This window comes from Phascolarctos cinereus, unplaced genomic scaffold (assembly GCF_003287225.1).
Source record: "Phascolarctos cinereus isolate Bilbo 61053 unplaced genomic scaffold, phaCin_HiC Scaffold_5;HRSCAF=322, whole genome shotgun sequence".
Lineage (NCBI taxonomy): Eukaryota > Metazoa > Chordata > Mammalia > Diprotodontia > Phascolarctidae > Phascolarctos > Phascolarctos cinereus.
In genome coordinates this window covers 447,886,642-447,904,838 of record NW_027555958.1, presented here as the reverse complement: position 1 = coordinate 447,904,838, position 18,197 = coordinate 447,886,642, and the positions used below count along the sequence as shown (strand labels likewise).

Here is an 18,197-nt window from a genome sequence, read left to right as displayed (position 1 = left end):
CTTTCAGGGAGGCTTGCTCCCCTGCCAGCCCGTATAGGCTTGTGAATGTTCACTGCTGTCACTTCATACCACAGATGGGACAAAAAACAGAGGTTCCTTCCTTTTCATTCCTTCTGTCCTGTCTCCCTATCAGGCAGTTATGGGGGAGTAGGGAGACAATTAGTATAACAGTGAGAGGCAGGGATATCGTAGAGTGTTGGGTTCTATCCCTTCTCTAACACGGTCCATCTGTGTGACCTTGGACAAGTCACTTTCCTTCCCTGGGTGTCGGTTTCCTTATCTGTCAAATGAGAAGATTGAACTAGATGGTCTCCAAGGTTCATTCCACTCCTCAACCTATATTGGTAAAGGAGCATCAGGCAAGCTCTCCCAGAAGCAAAGTAGGACAGCTGCAGTCATTCTGCTCTACCTGAGTCTGTGCTTCCACTCTATTGTACATGTGCCTCTCCTGGAAGTCTGGAAGTCTTTGGGGACTGCTAGGGGTCTTAGGCTCAGAGAATGCCAGAGTGCTGGTTAGTGCTGACTCTTTTCACCACCACCTGAGCTCTGTCCTATTTATTCTCTTGGACATCACAGGTGTTCAGTCCAGCAAAAGGCAGTGCCAAGACTACTGGTTTGGGAGTTAGAGCACCTGGTTTGGAACACCTGTTCTTCCACTTGCCATGTTATGACTTTAGGTAATTCACATCTCTCTGTGCCTCAGTTTACCCATATGTTAAGAGTAAAAATTTCCCAGGTGTAAAGTGATGGATAGTCCTTCTAGCTTTTTATCTAATATTCTGTGACTCCAACTTACATATTGTCATCCTCTGGATCAAGGGATTAGAGATTGAAATAAATCAAAGATTTACCAAAGATCTTATCCAAAGATACCAATGATATCTTTCTTTAAAAATAGATTTGTCTTAATGTCTTCTGTTTTCAAACACCCTAGATTTCCCTCTATATCCTTCCCTTCCCCTTCCCAGAGAGGCAGCCCTTATAACAATTGGTTTTTTTACAAGACAAAGAGGAAGAAAATAAGAATAGGATGGAGGGAAATATTTAATTGAAATCATGACTGTGAATGTGAATGGGATGAACCTGTCTATGAAACAGAAGAGAATAGCAGAATGGATTAGAAAGTACCATCTAATAATATTTACAAGAAATTCACTTGAAACAAATATTTATACAGAATTAAAATAAGAGGCTAAAGCAAATATATTATTCTTCAGCTGAACTCAGGAAAGCAGGGCAGCAATCAAGATCTCAAAGAAATAGCAAAAAAAATGCCTTAATTAAAAGAGATAATCAGAGAAACTATTTTGTTGAAAGATACTATAGACAATGAATTATCTTAATACTTAGCATAAGTACAATGAATAAAATAACGGCTAAATGTTAAAGGAAAAGCTAAGCAAGTTACAGGAAGAAATAGAGAGTGAAACTTTAATACTGGGAGACCTCAGTGTACCCCTTTCAGAACTAGGCAAAACTGATTAACACTGGGGGAAAAAATCTGACAATATATACTATGTTCCATACTCATGGACCCCAGTCTTTTCAGAGTATTAGGGGGAAGTGTCATCTAACATCTCTTCTTTAAACTTGTTCTTTATAATCTCATAACATTCATTTCCAATTGTTTTGTGGTTGTTCTTAAATTTACATCGTTGTAGTCATTGCATATATTGTATTCCTGGTGCTACTTGCTTCACATTGTATCAGTTCATGTAAGTCTTTCCGTGGTTCTCTGTACTTCTATTTCTTATGGAACAATATTATTCCATTACATTCATGTGCCGCAGTTTCTTTAGTTATTTGCCAATATATGCCAATAGATAGGCATCTACTTTGTTTCCAATTCTTTCCTACTACAAATATTTTTGTGACTATGGAACCTTTCTTCTTGTCAATGACCTCCTTGGTCTATATGCCTAGCAGTGAAATCTCTAGATCAGAGTGTCTGGATGTTTTAGTTAACTGTCTTTGCATCATTTCAATTGGTTTTGCAGAATGGTTGGACCAACTGAATCCCAAAGAGATCATAAAAAAGGGAAAAGGATTCACATGTACAAAAATATTTATAGCAGCTTTTTGTGGTGGCAAAGAATTGGAAATTGAAGGGATGCCCATCAATTAGGGAATGGCTGAACAAGTTGTGGTACATGAATGTAATTTAATACTATTGTGCTATAAGAAACGATGAGCAGGTGGACTTCGGAAAAACCTGGAAAGACTTGCATGGACTGATGTTGAGTGAAGTAAGCAGAACGAGGAGAACGTTGTACATAGTAACAGCCACATTGTACAATGACTAACATTGATAGACTTAGCTCTTCTCAACAATACAATGATCTAAAACAATTCCAAAAGACTCATGATGGAAAATGCTATCCACATCCAGAGAAAGAATGATGACATCTGAATGCAGATTAAAGCATATTATTTTCTCTTTTTTTCCTTTCTTGTGGTTTTCTCCTTTTGTTCTGATTCTTCTTTCACAACATGCCTAATATGGAAATATGTTTAATATGATTGTACATGCCTATATCAATTGCTCGCCATCTTGGAGAGGGGGAAAGGGAGGGAAGGAGGGAGGAAAAAAATTGCAACTCAAAATCTTATAAAAATGAATGTTGAAAACTATCTTTACATGTAATTGGAAAAAATAAAATACTATTAAGTGGAAACATGTATATATGTTATATTATATATATAATATGTATGCATATACATATTAAGTGGAAATATGTATATCATATATATATATGTATATAACATATATATAATATATGTATATGAAAGAAGAATGGTTGGACCAAGTTGTAGCTCTACAAACAATACATTAGTGTGCTGGTCTTTGCATCTGACATTTACCGTTATCATCTTTTGTCATCTTCCCACAATTTTTTGAATGTGAACTGAAACCTCAGGGTTGTTTTGAGTTTCATTTCTCTGGTTATTAGTGATTCGAGCAGTCTTTCACATGGTTGTTCATAGGTTGCAGGTTTGTCTCATGATAACTGTTCACATCCTTTGGCATATTTCTTTTGGGGACCAATAATACCTTAATTATTAAATCCTATGGGGTTTTTTTTCTCAGTCTTCAACCTTATTTTTCTCTGTGCTGTATTTGACAATGTTAATTGGTCTCTTCTCCTAGCTACTCTCTCTCTTCTCTAGATTTTCGTGGCCTCACTCTCTCTCGGCTCTCCTCCTGCCTGTCTGACTACCTCCTTCTAATTCTCTTTCGCTAGATCATCTCTCATATAATATCCTATATCTCTGGGTATACATCATGGCTCTGTCATGGGCCGTATTTCTCTTAGTAATCTCATCTGCTTACATAGGTTTAATTATCAACTCCATGCAAATGACTCATAAATATATGTATAATGTTATTGTTGTTCAGTCGTCTAGTTGTGTCCAACTTTTTATGACCCCATTTGGGGTTTTCTTGGCAAAGACATGGGAGTGCTTTGCCATTTCCTTCTCTAGCTCATTTTACAGAAAGCTGAGGCAAACAGGGTTAAGTGACTTGCCCAGGGTTACATAGCTGACAAGTGTCTGATGCCAGATTTGAACTCAGGAAGATGAGTCTTCCTGACTCCAGGCCCAGCGTCTTATCCACTATGCCACCTAGCTGTCCATGTATAATAATAGCTAGTATTAATACAGCACTTTCAAGTTTGCAAAGAATACTAATATGTCACCTTATTTAGATCCTCTGTAAATTCTGTGAAGTAGGTGTCTCATATGAAGAAGGTCTCATTTTTAGAAATGAGAAAACTGAGACAGACAAAGGTGAAGTGACTTCCCCAAGGTCACACAGCTAGGAAATATCTGAAGCAGGATTTAAACTCAGGTCTTTCTTATTCCAAGTCTAGGCCTCTACGCCTAACCACGCCTAGTTTCTATCTCTCTCCTGAGCTCCAGTCCTATATCACCAATGGCCTATTAAACATTTCATATTGGATAGCCAGTTGAAGACCTTGGTTAAAGACATCTTAAAGACCTTAGCTTGAAAAGGCCAAGGTCCCTCACTTCATCCAGGGCCATCTCCAGTCATCCTGATCTATATCTTGCCCGTGGATCCAGATGGCTTCGGAGAAGAAAGTGAGGCTGGTGACTTTACACAGCCCTCCCTCACTTAAATCCAATTCATTTGCATGTCATGGCACTTCCCTGATGTCATGGTCCTCTTTAAGAGCTAAGGACAAACAATAACTGAATGGACTGGAGAGATCTCAGACTCAACATACTGTATTCAAAATAGAACTCGCTGTGTCTCCCCACCCCTGAAACTCACCCCTGTACTAAACATCCTTATTTTTGTCAAGGGCACCACCATCTTCCAGGTTCAGACCCTCAGCATCATTGCCTCACTCTCCTTCACTCCCCACATTCATTCAGTTGCTAAATCTATTCCTTACCCCTTCACATGTTACATGTTCTATGGATGCCTAGAAAAAATAATGAACAGTCAATAGTCAATAAATATTTAATAAGCACCTACTATGTGACAGGCACTGTGCTAAGTGCTGGGGAAAGAAAGATAGTCCCTGCCCTCAAGGAGCTTACGGTCTAATAGGAGAAGAGAACACATTAAAAAAAAGCAGAAAAGGTAGGGAGGTACCAATGACCTGGCTGTGGTAGAGGAGGCAGAGAGGTCCCAAAGGAGTGCAGCCAGGTGGGAAAGGAGGAGACATCTGAGCTGAGCTCCCTCCTTAAAGGAAGTTTTGGAGTTCATGGTTCCACCTTGAGTCAGATGGAAAGAGGTAGTGATGAGATGGAGTCCCAAGACTGATGGGATCTTGGCAAGATGATGAGATTACCCCAATAATAGGGCATGGTGGAGAAGTCCTAGATGGCCCCAGCTAGTGCAGCCAGGTGAGAAATGAGGAGTAAGTGCATCAAGTGGGAGCTCAGAGACTATGGTTTTAAGCAAATATAGATACAAGGGTACTTTGATCCGGGGGATCATCTTCTCTGGGAGACCCACCCCATGGGTGTTACAAATGTAAAGTCTTATATTCAAAGCTCATAAAACCAGTTCACAAATAGAGGATGAGGGAATCATAGCTAGATTTGAAAAAAAAATTATTAAAAAAAAACTGGTGATTTTCATGGATTATAAGATCAAAAATTAATGACAGCCAAAAACACTGTGATCTCAGAGCCTGGATTGAGAGGCATCGTGCCTATATGTCTCTGATGGCTATGGGTCCTGGATATCTGTGCCATGTCAAGAGAGAAAGGAAGAAGTGGCAAAGCACCCTGAGGGAGAGAGAGGCAGGTCAAACCCCACTACCATTGTGATCAGCATCTCTCTCAGACCCTGAGGGAGACAGCTCAGGACCCAGAAGCCAAGAGCCTTGGAAGGATCACTGTTTCCAGCCCAGGGCCCTCAGCTACTTTCCTGGGAAGCAACCCCTGTGAAGATGCAGCCTGGGTGGACATTGCCTTGCAGACCCAGATGAGAAAGTTCCTTTCTTCAGTCCTTGGCCCTATCAAATGGTTCTACTATAGAAACTGATATGATTTTACCAGAGGAATCAGTACATTAAAAAGCAGTATGACCATCTGCTTGGCCACTCTACCCTATGGACCATGAGGCCTTTCTATCTCATTTGCAGCTGAAACCTTCCCTATGTGTTGTTGCCAATAGAATAAGAGTTTCCTTACCTACCTGTGTCCTGAGAGCCTGGCTTACTTTTCTACTTATATCCTCAGCTATCAGCACAATACTTTGTCCTGTAGTAAGCACTTAACAAATGCTTCATTCATTCATTCATTCATTCATTCATTCATTCATTCATTCACGGAATACCACAGTCTCCAACGTACTGAAATTGAGAATCACTGAAAGGGCAACAGAGAGGCATATAGGGCATGTGAATGGGCTGAAATACATATCCAATACAGAATTATGCTAGAGAGATGGTGAAAAGGACCTCATCACAGAAATGTATGACTGAAAAAAGAAAAAAAATGAGTTGCATCATTAGGGAATGATTGAACAACATTCCCAATTGGACCAGAACTAGATTAAAAGGTAATTGGGTAATATTTAACAACATAATTAAAAATACAGAAGAACATAATGTTAATTTCCTTATGTATGGTTCGGTGGCCTCTGTTTCTATTTTTGATGAGTTTGATGCTGCAAGTTGAGCTGAAGAAGAGGGACAATGGTGAGGAATGCCAGCCAGATCTGAAGGACTACCGTGGGGATAAAGGATTAGGCTTTTCTGTTTGGTCTTAGAGGGCACAACCAGGAGCAATGAGAGGGATAGTGCAGTTGTTTTACCATGATAGAAGACAATGCTGACAGGTGGTGGGCCCCCCTCAATGGAGGCCTTTAAGCAGAGGCTACTATTCAGATACAGGCTGGACATGGTGCTGCCCAACCCAACTGGGCCCTTCTTCCTAACGGGGGACAGCTGAGCACTCTGCACGTACTCAAAAGGACTGGGCTCCTTGGCCAGTCCCTGTTACCCTCAGCATACCCTCTCAGCTTCCTGCTGACTCAGGTTAAAAGAGGCCCTCACCCATCACACCCTTTATTCCTACCTCTTTCACCTACTGCCTGGCTGACCTTGAGCAAGTCACTTCAAATTACTGGGCCTTAGTTTACTCATAAAATGAAGGGATGGGATGAGCTGGACTCAGGTTCCTTGTAATTCTTGATCTAGGCTCCTAAGATCTCACTTCTTTTCCTCCTTCCCTCTTTCCCTTTTTTCCTCACCCACACTGGATCCTCTCCATCATTGCCTCCAGAGAACCCTCATCCTAACCAGCCTTGTGCTGGGGACTTTATCTTCAGGGAGCCCACAGATTCCCAGACCCCGGAGACTGGCCCCCTTCCCTGGAGACCATAGGGGGACCAAGAGTCAGGAGGCCCATATGAGAGTAACCAACCATAGCTGTCCTGGGGTGGGGGAGGGGACAGTGCCCAGAGCTTTGACCCAAGGAGTCAGACTCCACTCCTAGGCTTCCAGGAGTACCTTGAAATCCCACAGATCCCAGGCCCTCTCTCTGCTGGCTCCTAGACTCAAGGCTCCCCCTTTCCCCTGCTCCTCCCATCCCATTCTGGCTACACCCAACAGGGCTCTTAGGCACCGCTACCAGGCTCAGGGACACTGGGGACATTGGACAGGAGGAGAAATGTATGGAAAATGCCAGAAGTGAGAGAGGATGTGTGTGTGTGATCAGAGCAGGAATTGTCTCTTCTATGAGAGTAGGCAGAGGTCTGATTTAGACAGAACCCCTCCTTTCACTCTCAAACAAGAGGTTCCCCCCAATTCAAGCTCTCCTGTGTTCTGCCCTGTATGCTCAGACCAAGCTGGAGTGCTGGGTGTACTCCTGGGCACCAGAGTTTAGGGAGGACACTGACAATCTGAAGTGTCCATAGGAGGGCAGCCAGGCCAGAGAAGGGCCTTGAGTCCCCATCACAAGCTGCAGGGGATGGGGGGGATGAACATCCCAATCCTCCCCTTCAGGGGAGCCCTCATACAGGGCTTTTTCTTAAAGAGCATTATAACCATGCTCTTGTCCAACCAGCCTTTTCAAGGCCACAGGGTGGTATTCCCTGGAGACCTGGGAACAATGACCTACCAACTCATAGACCTCAGAAGGCACTGAGCCTATCCTGGACCTAAATAGGATTCCTCTTCTGCTCCTGCTTGGAGACCTAAATAGAGCGGGAGCTCAGAGCCTCGCCTCCAGGAACTTGCAACTTCCAATATGGTGGATAACTGCATTTCACTATAATTGGCTTCCTTGGTAATCCTGTATATTTCACTTTTTGCATTTAAAAAATATTCTTCTGAGAAGGGGTCAAGAGGCTTCACCAGACTGTCCAAGGGGGTGCAGGTACAACATGAAAAAGGTGAAAAGCCTCTGCCCTAAAGGGGAGCTAACTACCTTTTTACAAAGGCAATCAGGGTTAAGTGACTTGCCCAGGGTCACACAGCTAACAAGTGTCTGAGGCCTGATTTGAACTCAGGCCCTGGAAGTTCACTACTTCTTGAGGAAGCCCATTCCACTCCACTGATGGCCAGAACTAACTGGTCAATTTTTTCTTACTTGTCTCCCCATGACTTCCCCCACCCAGGCTCTGGTCCTGGTTCTGCTCTCTGGGGCCGAGTGGAGCAAGGCTGATCCTCCTTCCACGGGACAGTCCTTCAGATGCTTGAAGACCACCGTCTAGCCACCCTCCCTCCCTTCACCCCAGGTCTTCTCTTCTCCAGGATGGCTGAATGTCCCTAGTCCCCTCCTCTCCCAGTGCCTTCACCATCCTAGCTGACCTCATGCCACTCTTGAGGCTGGACTTAACTGAAGAGCAGTTTGAGGGTGGGGAAGGCAAGCAATGGGAGAGGGGAGGTGGGAGATGGTGGAGTCAGGACTGGGGATCCCCCCTGATATCACAGGCGGTCTCCCAGCCTCTGACCCCAACCTATTGCTCAGAAAGGACAGCAAATAGTGCCTGCCCCCTGGTGGCCAAACTGTGCCATGGCGGGAGGGGGTGGAGTTAAAAATGAAGAAGGGAAACTCCCCTGACAACCATTAGCTGGATAGGCAAAGGAAAGGAAAGGGAATTTATATAACACCTGTTACGTGCCAGGCACTGCGCTAAGTGCTTTTTACAGCTCTTATCTCATTGGATTCTCACAGCAATCCTGGGTGGTAGTTGCAATTATCCCCATTTTACCCGAAACTGAAACACTGAGACAGAAGTGAAATGACTTGCCCCAGGGTCACATAGCTAGTCAGTATCTGAGGCTGGATCTGAACTCAGGTCTTCCTGATTCCAGGACCAGCACTGTATCCACTGGGCCACCAGCTGCCTCTGGTGGCTGGCAGAGCTGAGGCTCTTGTCTGGGCCCTGTGGGACTGATGGCATTAGAGTCAGGTTTTATGGGAGCTGAGCTCGGGCCCCTTGGCCAGAGGAGTCTGCTTTGTTCTCTTCCCCGCCTATCGTGCAGACAAATTGATTTGTCTGGGCCACTCCCTCCCTTCCACAGTGCCAACCTCACTCGTAGGCACCAAGCTGAGCTCCACTCAGAACTAGCCCAATCTGCTATCAGACAAGGAGCTAGGCCCTACAGTACTGGCTTCCCATCCCCCCTTGGGCATTGTGACTTCAGCTCCTTCCCCCATGCCTTAGTCTACTTTCTGCCAGGTCCCTATGGGAAATTTATAGACAGAGGTTCTTTCTCCAGTCTGTGGTGCTCTCCCAGACACCTTACCATCCTGAGGAGGGGACTCAGAGTCCCTCATCCATTAGAAAGACAGAGACAGATGGACGCACAAATCAGAGACAGAGACACACAGATCAGAGAATAAAAAACAGAGAGATGTGTCAAATGGACCAGAATCACAGAGATCAAGACACCCCATCAGCCTCAGTTTTGAGAAAGTAGACAAAGAATCTTCAACTGGGCAGCTGAGACAGAGGGAGACAGAGTTGGAGGCGTACAGAAGACAGACAGACTGGGCAGTGGGCAGCTGGTGCCATGTGGGCAGAACAGGCTCAGGCAACAATGGACTTTATTGAAACTGAGTATTGGGAGACTTTCTCCCTCTCCCTCTCCTCAGATAACCTAACCCTCCCTCCCCCCACCCTGAGGCTCAAGCCCCATGGCACTGAGACTGGACAGAGAGACCAAGGTTAATGAATTGGCATATAAATGGAGGGGGGCAGGAGAAGAGGAGAGTCAGGTTAGGCCAGGCTTAGCCACTGAGACAGAATCCTGCACCTCCTCCCTACTGTGGGCAGGAAGAGAAGAATACCAGCACGAGGTTCCTCCCCAACTGCTGGTGAGGTTGAGACCAGGAGGAAATGAGGCTCCCACTGACAGAAAGTCTCAGGGCATTACTCCTAAGAAGAGGGAGCCCATGGGAATTAGGGGGCCTGTCACTCCCAGGAAGGGACAAGGAGAAGCTTGGCCACCAGGAAGTGATGTTAACCCAGTCAGGTATTCCAATCCTGCAGTCAATGGGAAGATATAGCCCTCAGGTGGTGGGTTCGGGAGGTGGCCTCCCACCTCCTCCATAGACAGCTATGCTATCCCTGATGCAGGGAAGTGGTGAGTTACCACCCAGCACTCTAGGTGACTTTGTAGAGAATGGGGAGGAGCTTCCACACTGGCTCCTCCCACCCCCCACCTAACAACTGGGGGAGTCTAGCTTGGAAGGGGTGGGCAACATTAACCCATCTCTGGCACCCAATCCACCAGCCTCCCCTCATTAGGCCAACGTTGACATCTGGCTGATTTCCTGAAGCATGAGGACAGGACATAGGAAACAGTACCTCGTGTGAGGGAAGAGCTGGGGGAGAGGAAGGCTGGCCTGAGGAACATCTTGGGGCCTAGTTTCCAATCTCTTCCTCCAGACCTTCAGATCTTAAATTTAAAGTCAGAAGTGACCTTTGAAACCAAACTGTCTCCTCATTTCAGAGAATGAAAGGAAGGGGACAGATTGGAGGAGATGAGAGGCCTGGGGCTGCTGCTACAAGAATGTCACATCATCCTGACACCGTCCCCAGTACCAGTGGGCCCCATAGCTGAGGCCAGATCTGACATCCTCAGGGACCTCCTCTCCAGGAGGCTTCTGCCCAGACCTGGCCCCCGATGCCGTGTCAGCCTCTATCCACAACCTCTCCTCTGAGGGAGGAGCCTTTGCCCAAGTCATGCCAGTCGGAGGATGTCGGGGGCCAGCCTCGGAGAGCCCTTCGTCCTCGGGCTCAGCCCCTGAGGCCAGTGTGTCCAGGTAGCTGCCAATGGAGACGCTGTCCAGCTGGTCGACAGCTGCAGCTGTGGTGGTGGTGGGAGTGGGGTCAGGCAGGCTCTCCCAGCTGTCCCGGTGGGAGCAGGCTCCTGGGCTACCCCCCGTCAAGCTGTACTGGCTGCTGGTGAGGCTGCTGCAGCGGCTAGCCAGGGCCCCTCGCTCTTCCAGCAGCCAGCGGACTGCCTCAATGCCCTCATTCACTGTGACAAGCTGCTGCAAGATCTTCACATCAATGGCTCGAAGGTAAGCCTGGAGAGGGAGGGAGAGAGGCTGAGGCCAGGCCAGGTGGACAAGGCCAGCCCCTAAGTCATGAAGGCCACCCCACGGGGCAGGGCAGGAGTCAGAATCACAAGTCTGGAGGTCTGAGCTATATGCTAGCTGTGTGACCTTTGGGCAAGTCATTCTCTCCCACACATACACACACTCCGTGACTCAGTTTCCTAGTCTGCAAAATGAGTGGACTAGACTGGATGGTCTGTAAGTTCCCTTTGTGGCCTAACATTCCACGAGTCTAAATCACAGAATCACAGCAACTCAGAGATGGAAGGCACTTCTGTGGCATCAGTTCCAAACTAGACATCATCCCCTACAAGTGGTCAGCCAGCCTCTGCTTGGAGACCCCCATGGAAGGGGAGCTCACCACTAAAAGCCACTTCCAAAGGCAGCCACTCTGGGACAGTTCTCAGGGTTGGGAGGTTCTTCCTGCCATCCAGCCTCAATTAGCCTATTTGGAACTTCTCTGATGATGCCTGGGGCCAAGCAGGGCCAAGCTAATCCTTGTTTCATAGGACAGTCCCTTATATATTTGAAGACAGCTCTCCCAACAATATCACACAAAAGGCTAATGCTGGTTCTAGGGGGTGGATAATGAAATGTCTTATTCCACTCTTGGCAGGCCTGCCAGATGTCCAACATCACACCTGCTGCTGGGTCAGGTCACTGTGCTGGTCAATGGGTCCAGGGAGTCTAGGGAAGCTTTATTTTGTCTGTCCATTAGGTTAAGGTTGGATGTGGGGCCAGGGAAAGGCAGAGGGAGGAAGACAGAGATGGACCTGGGCATCAGAAGTCACAATAACATCACTAAGAGGATTGGGATGTGTGAGGGGCAAAGGCCAGGAGGCTGCAGTTTTCAGAGTGGGATCTCAGCTCTCCAGGTCTGGCCTCAGTACATCCCTGATGACGGGTCAAGGGCTGAGGTGAGATGATGAACGCTGATGACTGCAGAGGACTGGAGGAGGTAGCTGAAGTTGAGGAATGAGAGTCTCAGAGGGTTCATCAGCTTAAATATGATGTCCCTGAAGAATGTAGCGAGGAGGGGCAGTTAGGTGGCACCATGGATAGAGACCAGCCCTGGAGTCAGAAGGACCTAAGTTTAAATCTAGCCTCAGACTCTTGAGACTAACTAGCTGTGTGATCTTGGGCAAGTCACTTAACCCCATTGCCTAGCAAATAAAAAGGGGGGGGTAAGAATGTAGCAAGGATAGGGTTAAAGAAGAAGACTGACCAAGAGCCAGGCTGTCAAGTCAGTGAGAAAGTTGGGGGCATAACCCAGAGGTCAGCAGAGGGCCACCAAGAATGGGGAGGGGATAAGACAAGAAGATTGGCTAGACTAGGGGTGGGGAACCTGTGGCCACAAGGCCACATGTGGCCTTCTAGGTCCTTGGGTGTGGCCTTTTGACTGAGTCCAAGTTTTACAGAACAAATCTTTTTATTAAAACAATTTGTTCTGTGCAGTTTGGATTCAGTTAAAGGGGCTCACTTGAGGACCTAGAGGGTCACAGGTTCCCCACCTCTGGGCTAGCCCTGTGAAGAGAAAAGGTCAGCAGAGAACGGGTTCTCAGCCTCCAGCACGGGCAGGGCAGTGGGAAGATCAGACACCTGTGGAAAGCACTGCCAGGGACCGGGCATCTTGAAGGGTGAGCAGAGAGTGAAGGACTGTGGGTTAGAAGCTTCAAGGAGGTCCCAGAAGAGTCTGTCATCCCCCACAGAACCGGTGATGCCTAAGGCAGGCTGGATGGGAGGAGGCAGTGTGGTGTGTCCATTTCTCTAGAGCCCCCAAGACCAGAGTGGATACCTGAAATTGGGACTTGCTGAATGTCAGAAGTAGGTAGGGGGAGTGCCTGAGGGGGTTGGGGCAAGCTGTGCTCCCCTCACAGGCAGAGGAAGTCACCATTGTGGTGCCCTAAGGGCCCTGGACATGACTCTGGGGCTGGCAGGGCTGTTGTGGGGGCTGAAGGAGAGGCCTCCGGTCTGAGGATGAATTCAATTGAACCAACATTTCTCCAGTGGCCCTCCCTGTGCTGCTGGGTGGGAATGCGAGGCTCAGTAGGACAGCCAGGGCCATCTGCACGTGGTCAAGCCTGGAGCAATGAGGACAGTACTGAGAACCAGCTTTCAGGCAGCCAGAAGTAGCTTCCTCACAATCCCAAAGGGGAATGGGCTGCCTAGGAAGGTAGTGAGCTTTCCAAGCATCAACAGGGCAGAAGAGAAGGGCTTCTGGTTCAGTGTCAGAATGGACTACAAGCCTTGGGGAGAGGGTATGGGGGCTCTGGTCATGAGTCCCCCTAGGGGACCCTACAACAAACATAGGTTCTGCCCCCAATGGGGAGCCACCCAGAGAGGCCAGGTAGTGTGAAGGTGAGAGGGAACATTTTGTTGTTATTCAGTCACGTGTGACCCTATTTGGGGCTTTTTTTTTTTTTTGCTTGCTTTGGGGCTTTCTTGGCAAAGACACTGGAGTAGTTTAGCCATTTCTCTAGCTCATTTTACAGATGAGGAAACTGAGGCCAACAGGGTTATTTTAGTGACTTGCCTAGGGTCACACAGCTAGGAAGTGTCTGAGGTCAGATTTGAACTCACAAAGATGAGTCTTCCTGACTCCATACCTGGTGTTCTATCCATTGTACCACCAGCTCTCTGAGAGAGAACACAGCCCCTACAGAATTCTTTTTTTTCCCCTCTACAGAATTCTAAGAACCCGGCAACAGCCTCTCAGCCTCAAGGAAGAGACAACCAGAGCCAGAGAATAGGTATGAATATGTATGACTGGGGGGATGGAGGGTGGAGAGTGACGTCACTGTCTAGGCCCCAGGGAAAAAGCAGGGACTCCACACTTCCTGGCTCCCAGCCCCCCCAACCCTTACTGGAGGCATTTGGGGATTCTCAGGGAATGTGGAAGCATAGAATGTCTGAGCTCAAGGGAACCTTGGGAATCACCTAGTTTGATCCCGTCATTTTACAGAAGAGGAAACTGACACCCTGAGGAGGAAAACGGCTTGCTCAAGGTCACTTAGCTTGGAAGGGGCAGAGCTAGGACACCTCACCGACAGCCTGGGCTAGAATGTACCCAGGAGCTCTGGTTACCATGGCAACAGCAGCAGGAGTGGGAGGTCTCCTGGAGTGGGAAGGGAGAGAAATGCCCCCCAAACCTGCCACCCTCCCCAGCCCACCAAGGGGCCACTTATGCCACAACATTCAGACTCTAGGTCTGGAGGTGATCAGGAAGGGAGGAAAAGGCTGGGGCTTGGGCATAAGGAGGATCCTGTGCCAGCCCATCTTGAGTGGGACAGCTGGGGCAGCAGATGGACTCATGAAGGGCACAGCCATCCTCCCTTCCCACATACAAATTTTGGGGCAGATAATACGGAGACTTAAAGGGCCAGTGCCCCAAAGTCACAGAGTCTCCAAGCTGGAAGGGACATGATAGAATGTCAGACCATCCAGGCTCCTTAGACAGAAAAGGAAACTGAGACCTGGAAAGAAGGGAGTTGCCCATACAGCCAGTAAGGGACAGAGTGGATATTGGAATGTGGGTCTTCTACCATCCACTCCACAGCTTATGGAGTCACAGATTAATGGAAAATTGTAGGCCCTAGCCATTCTCCCACCCCAGGGGAAAGGAGAAGATGATTAGATGAGGCTGGACACCAGGATGCCCAGATCTCAATGCCAGCTGGGTCCCTGGAAAGCCAGATTGGGGGTTTTAGGAGAAACTAGAGGAGCACAGTCCCCCCTTGCATTCTCCACCTCAATTAAGCAGGCTTCCTTATGGGGGATGAAAATTCAAAGGTTGTAAAAACACCCCTTCCCCCAATACTACCTCTTCTGCTCTGAACCTCCATTTCAGCTGATAGAGGGAAAAGTTAGAAAGTGTTAACATTGCAGGGGAAAGAGCCTGGGACATGCCTTTCTAGGCATGTGTAACCTCAGACAAGTTCCTTTTACCACTGGGCCTCAGTTTCCCCATCTGTAAAGTAGAATAACAACTGGCTACCAGAGGGGTGGAGTAGAGAAGTGCTTTGTAAACTTTTCTATAGAAATGGGGGCGATAACTATTATTAACCCCATGATATCATCATAGATTGGAGCCCCACCATTCCATCACAGCAGCTTTTTGAGTTTTAGCTGAAAACAATTCACTTCTCTAGTGGAAAGCCCTGTGATGCTAGAGGCCAGTCTTCTGTGCAGACAGCAGACCCACAGTCTATTGATTGGAGGCACCATGGCGCTGGGTGCCTCATGGCCAGCCTGAGAGCTCTCCCTTTTCCCCACATGCCAGGTCAGTTCAGATGAGCTCCCTCAGAAGAGACTCCAGGGTCATCCCGAGACCACCAGGAGGCAGTATAAGCAATCATCAAAATAAGGTTTCCTTTTGCCTTACCACCATTCTCCCCACCTCCCTCCCAAGTTACAGAGTGGAAAACTGAGACTGGTAGAATTGAAGGATTTGCCCAAGGTCACAAAGCAGCCCAGTAGCCTCCACTGAGGTCCAATTCAGGGTCCTCTCCACCGTGTTCCACTTGCCTCTGTTTCTCACGCTGAGCCCTAAGATCCTGGGGAGAGGGGTTCTCCAGCTAACTCAGGGACCACTGGCCTTTAGCAGAGCTGGAGTCCTGAAAAGACGTGAGTGGGGATATGGCAGCTTGGGCACCTTCTGCCCAACACAAACACACACCCACGGTGCGGGGTGGGGGAAGCAGATGGCTCCTCGGAGCCTGGCTGCGTTCGATGCGCCCCCTCCTCACCCTAGCGCAAAGGCAGGGTCTGGGAAAGGGGAGGGCGATTCGTCCCGACGCAGTGGCTTCCCTGCAGCCCTGTCTTTGGTGAAAGGTATGGGGTCGTCGGATAAGAGATAGAATGGATGGCTTCTGAGGACCCTTCTTTGCAGAGAACAGACCGGGGCCCACTGAGGGAAGGGTCTTGTCCAGGGTCCTACAGCTTGCTGACAGTTGGCTTTTACAGCTCGGGCTAAGGCAGCGCTGATGCTGGATCTCTGTGCTGGATAGGAGCGAGTGTTTGAGGAGTGAGGCAGGCCCCAACATCCCTCACGGAAAAAGAAAACAAACCTGACCTTTTATTATAGAACTGGACGGGAAAAACACAACCAAACCAAACGAGCGATGGAAAAAGCCCTAGAAAGTGTTTTCCCCGGCCCTGGGGCTGGAGGCTCACAGTTTCCCACAGCCCCACAGCCGGCTTCAACTCACGCCTCGCCAGGTTTTAACCCTGTGGGCGGTGAGGGTTGGGGTGGAGGGGTCCAGTATCAAGCAGAAGCTTTATTTAACCCTTCGGTGGGGAGTGACCGCCCGGGGACGGAGACCAGGTCTAAAATCCGGCGGGGAGGAGTGGGGAGACAGAGGGAGAGACTCACCAGCTCTAACCTCAGCGCCGTGACCTTGTCGCCCAGACCGAGGCCGTGGCCGGCTTCTGGCATCCCTCGAGAAGGCTGCAGCAGCGCGGAAACTGGCTCTCCCTCGCCCCGCAAACTGCGGAGCAACCCCTCGGGAGTCTTCCGGCCCACCTTGCCCTCCACGTCCCGCAAGTCGGGCGCCGAGCACTCCGGGGTCCCCTCCATGCGGGGGCAGGAGGGGCCCAGGACGCTTCGCTTCCCCCAACCCCCTGCCCCTACGGGGCGGGGCCGCCCGGACGCCTGGTTCCCACCCTCCTGGCTCTTCCCCCAAGCGGAGTGGAGCTTCAGATCCCGGAGCCCAGTGGAAGTCCGGAGCTGAGGGGCGGGGCCTGAGCTAGCTGCGAGGGACGACTTAGACTCCAGAATCCCTCTCACCTTCCCTCCCCGAGCCGCCGAACTCCGCAGAATGGAACTGCAAGCCTGGGCTAGGTGCGGGGGTGGGGGGCGGACTCGACAGCGCCGTAAATATCAGAGCAGAGCTCAGCCCCCGGCGCAGTTACTTGTGAGGCTGAATGCCGTTTTCCCGCGCTACGTAGATAGCAGACCCGGGTTCTAGTCTCCAAGCCACTGAGGCTTCCTGGCTGGGAGACATGCCATAGTCTCTTCTCCAGATCTCAGCTTCCTCATCTGTAAAAGATGGTCGGAAGTATATATATGCTGATCTTGGAGTCGGGAGACCTAGGCAGAAATTCTGCCTGGGATAGGAGGTGGGCAAGTCCCTTGTCATTGTCTTAGACATTTTACAGTTGGGGAAACTGAGGCAAACAGCAGTTTAGGGTCACACAGCTAAGTCTGAGGCCAAATTTGAACTCAGTTCTTCCTTACTCCAGGCCCAGCCAGGGCTCTAATCACTTTCATCATCTAGCTGCCTCAATGAAGCTAACAATAATTATTGGGGTACGTCCAGCTCACTGGGTTGTCAAGGTGAGGCTCCAGGGAGATAAATAATTGGAGGGGAAAATAGAAAAGGCAAGACATATCCATGTCGGTATAAAGGTCTGCTATGGGTAACAAGCAGGGCGTGCACTAGAGAACCATTAAGTTTTGTTCTAGCTCTAACTTTCACTGTTCTAAGGCCCCTCCCAGCTCTGACATTCCCTGTTCTAAGCTCCCTTCCAGCTCTGACCTCGGTTCTCTGTTCCAAGCCCCACACTCTCTGCTATTCTCTAAGTTCCCTTCTCTCCCTATTACCAGTTCTGACATTGTTTTCTAAGGGCCATCCTAGATCTGTCTTATATTCTCAGTTCTACCTTTTTATGTTTCTCTCAGCTCTAAGGTTCTCTGTTCCGTGTTCTAAAATCCCTTCCAGCTCCCACATTCTCTGTTCTATGCCCCAAGGGTCCAAAAATCTAAGTGGAAGATTCCATAAGCCTCTGATTCCAAGCCTGAGGTTTTAGCATCCTCATGGGCTGAGTCCTCCGCTCTGAAGTGCTGAATATCCTCAACTTCTAAGAAACAGATTCTAATGTTTTGAGAATCTGAGCCTAAGATAAGAAAAATGCAAGATTCCCCAGTTTGCCTCTTAGCCTGGAAACTACCCCCCTACACACACACACCCCTCTCCTCCCATGAGCCAGGCTACAGCCCTTGGGAGACTCTGAACTTGATTCCAAGGAGCCTCTGAATATAAAGAATCCAGAGCACTAATCTCCCTGACCCCAACCCATTTCCCACCCCTTCCAGTCCCTGTTTTCTCTCCCTAAAAATTAATTGGCCGTAGGAAAGGGAGTAG

At 48.5% G+C, this 18,197-nt stretch overlaps 2 protein-coding genes across 2 annotated transcripts in view; both read right to left on the bottom strand.

Moving 5' to 3' along the window:
• Nucleotides 1–16,515, bottom strand: part of RAD54L (RAD54 like) — a 44,717-nt gene extending 28,202 nt beyond the window's left edge. The window contains exon 1 of the mRNA XM_020987643.2: nt 16,427–16,515. The gene's annotated coding sequence lies outside the window, so the exon portion shown is untranslated. The remainder of the gene's footprint in view (nt 1–16,426) is intronic.
• Nucleotides 9,521–17,045, bottom strand: LURAP1 (leucine rich adaptor protein 1). Its single transcript, XM_020987647.2, has 2 exons — nt 16,427–17,045; nt 9,521–11,025 (listed from the first exon to the last, which is right to left on the bottom strand). The coding sequence occupies exons 1-2, from the start codon at nt 16,628–16,630 to the stop codon at nt 10,498–10,500; spliced, it is 732 nt and encodes a 243-aa protein (XP_020843306.1). The 5' UTR covers nt 16,631–17,045; the 3' UTR covers nt 9,521–10,497.
• Between the last annotated feature and the right edge of the window lie 1,152 nt (nt 17,046–18,197).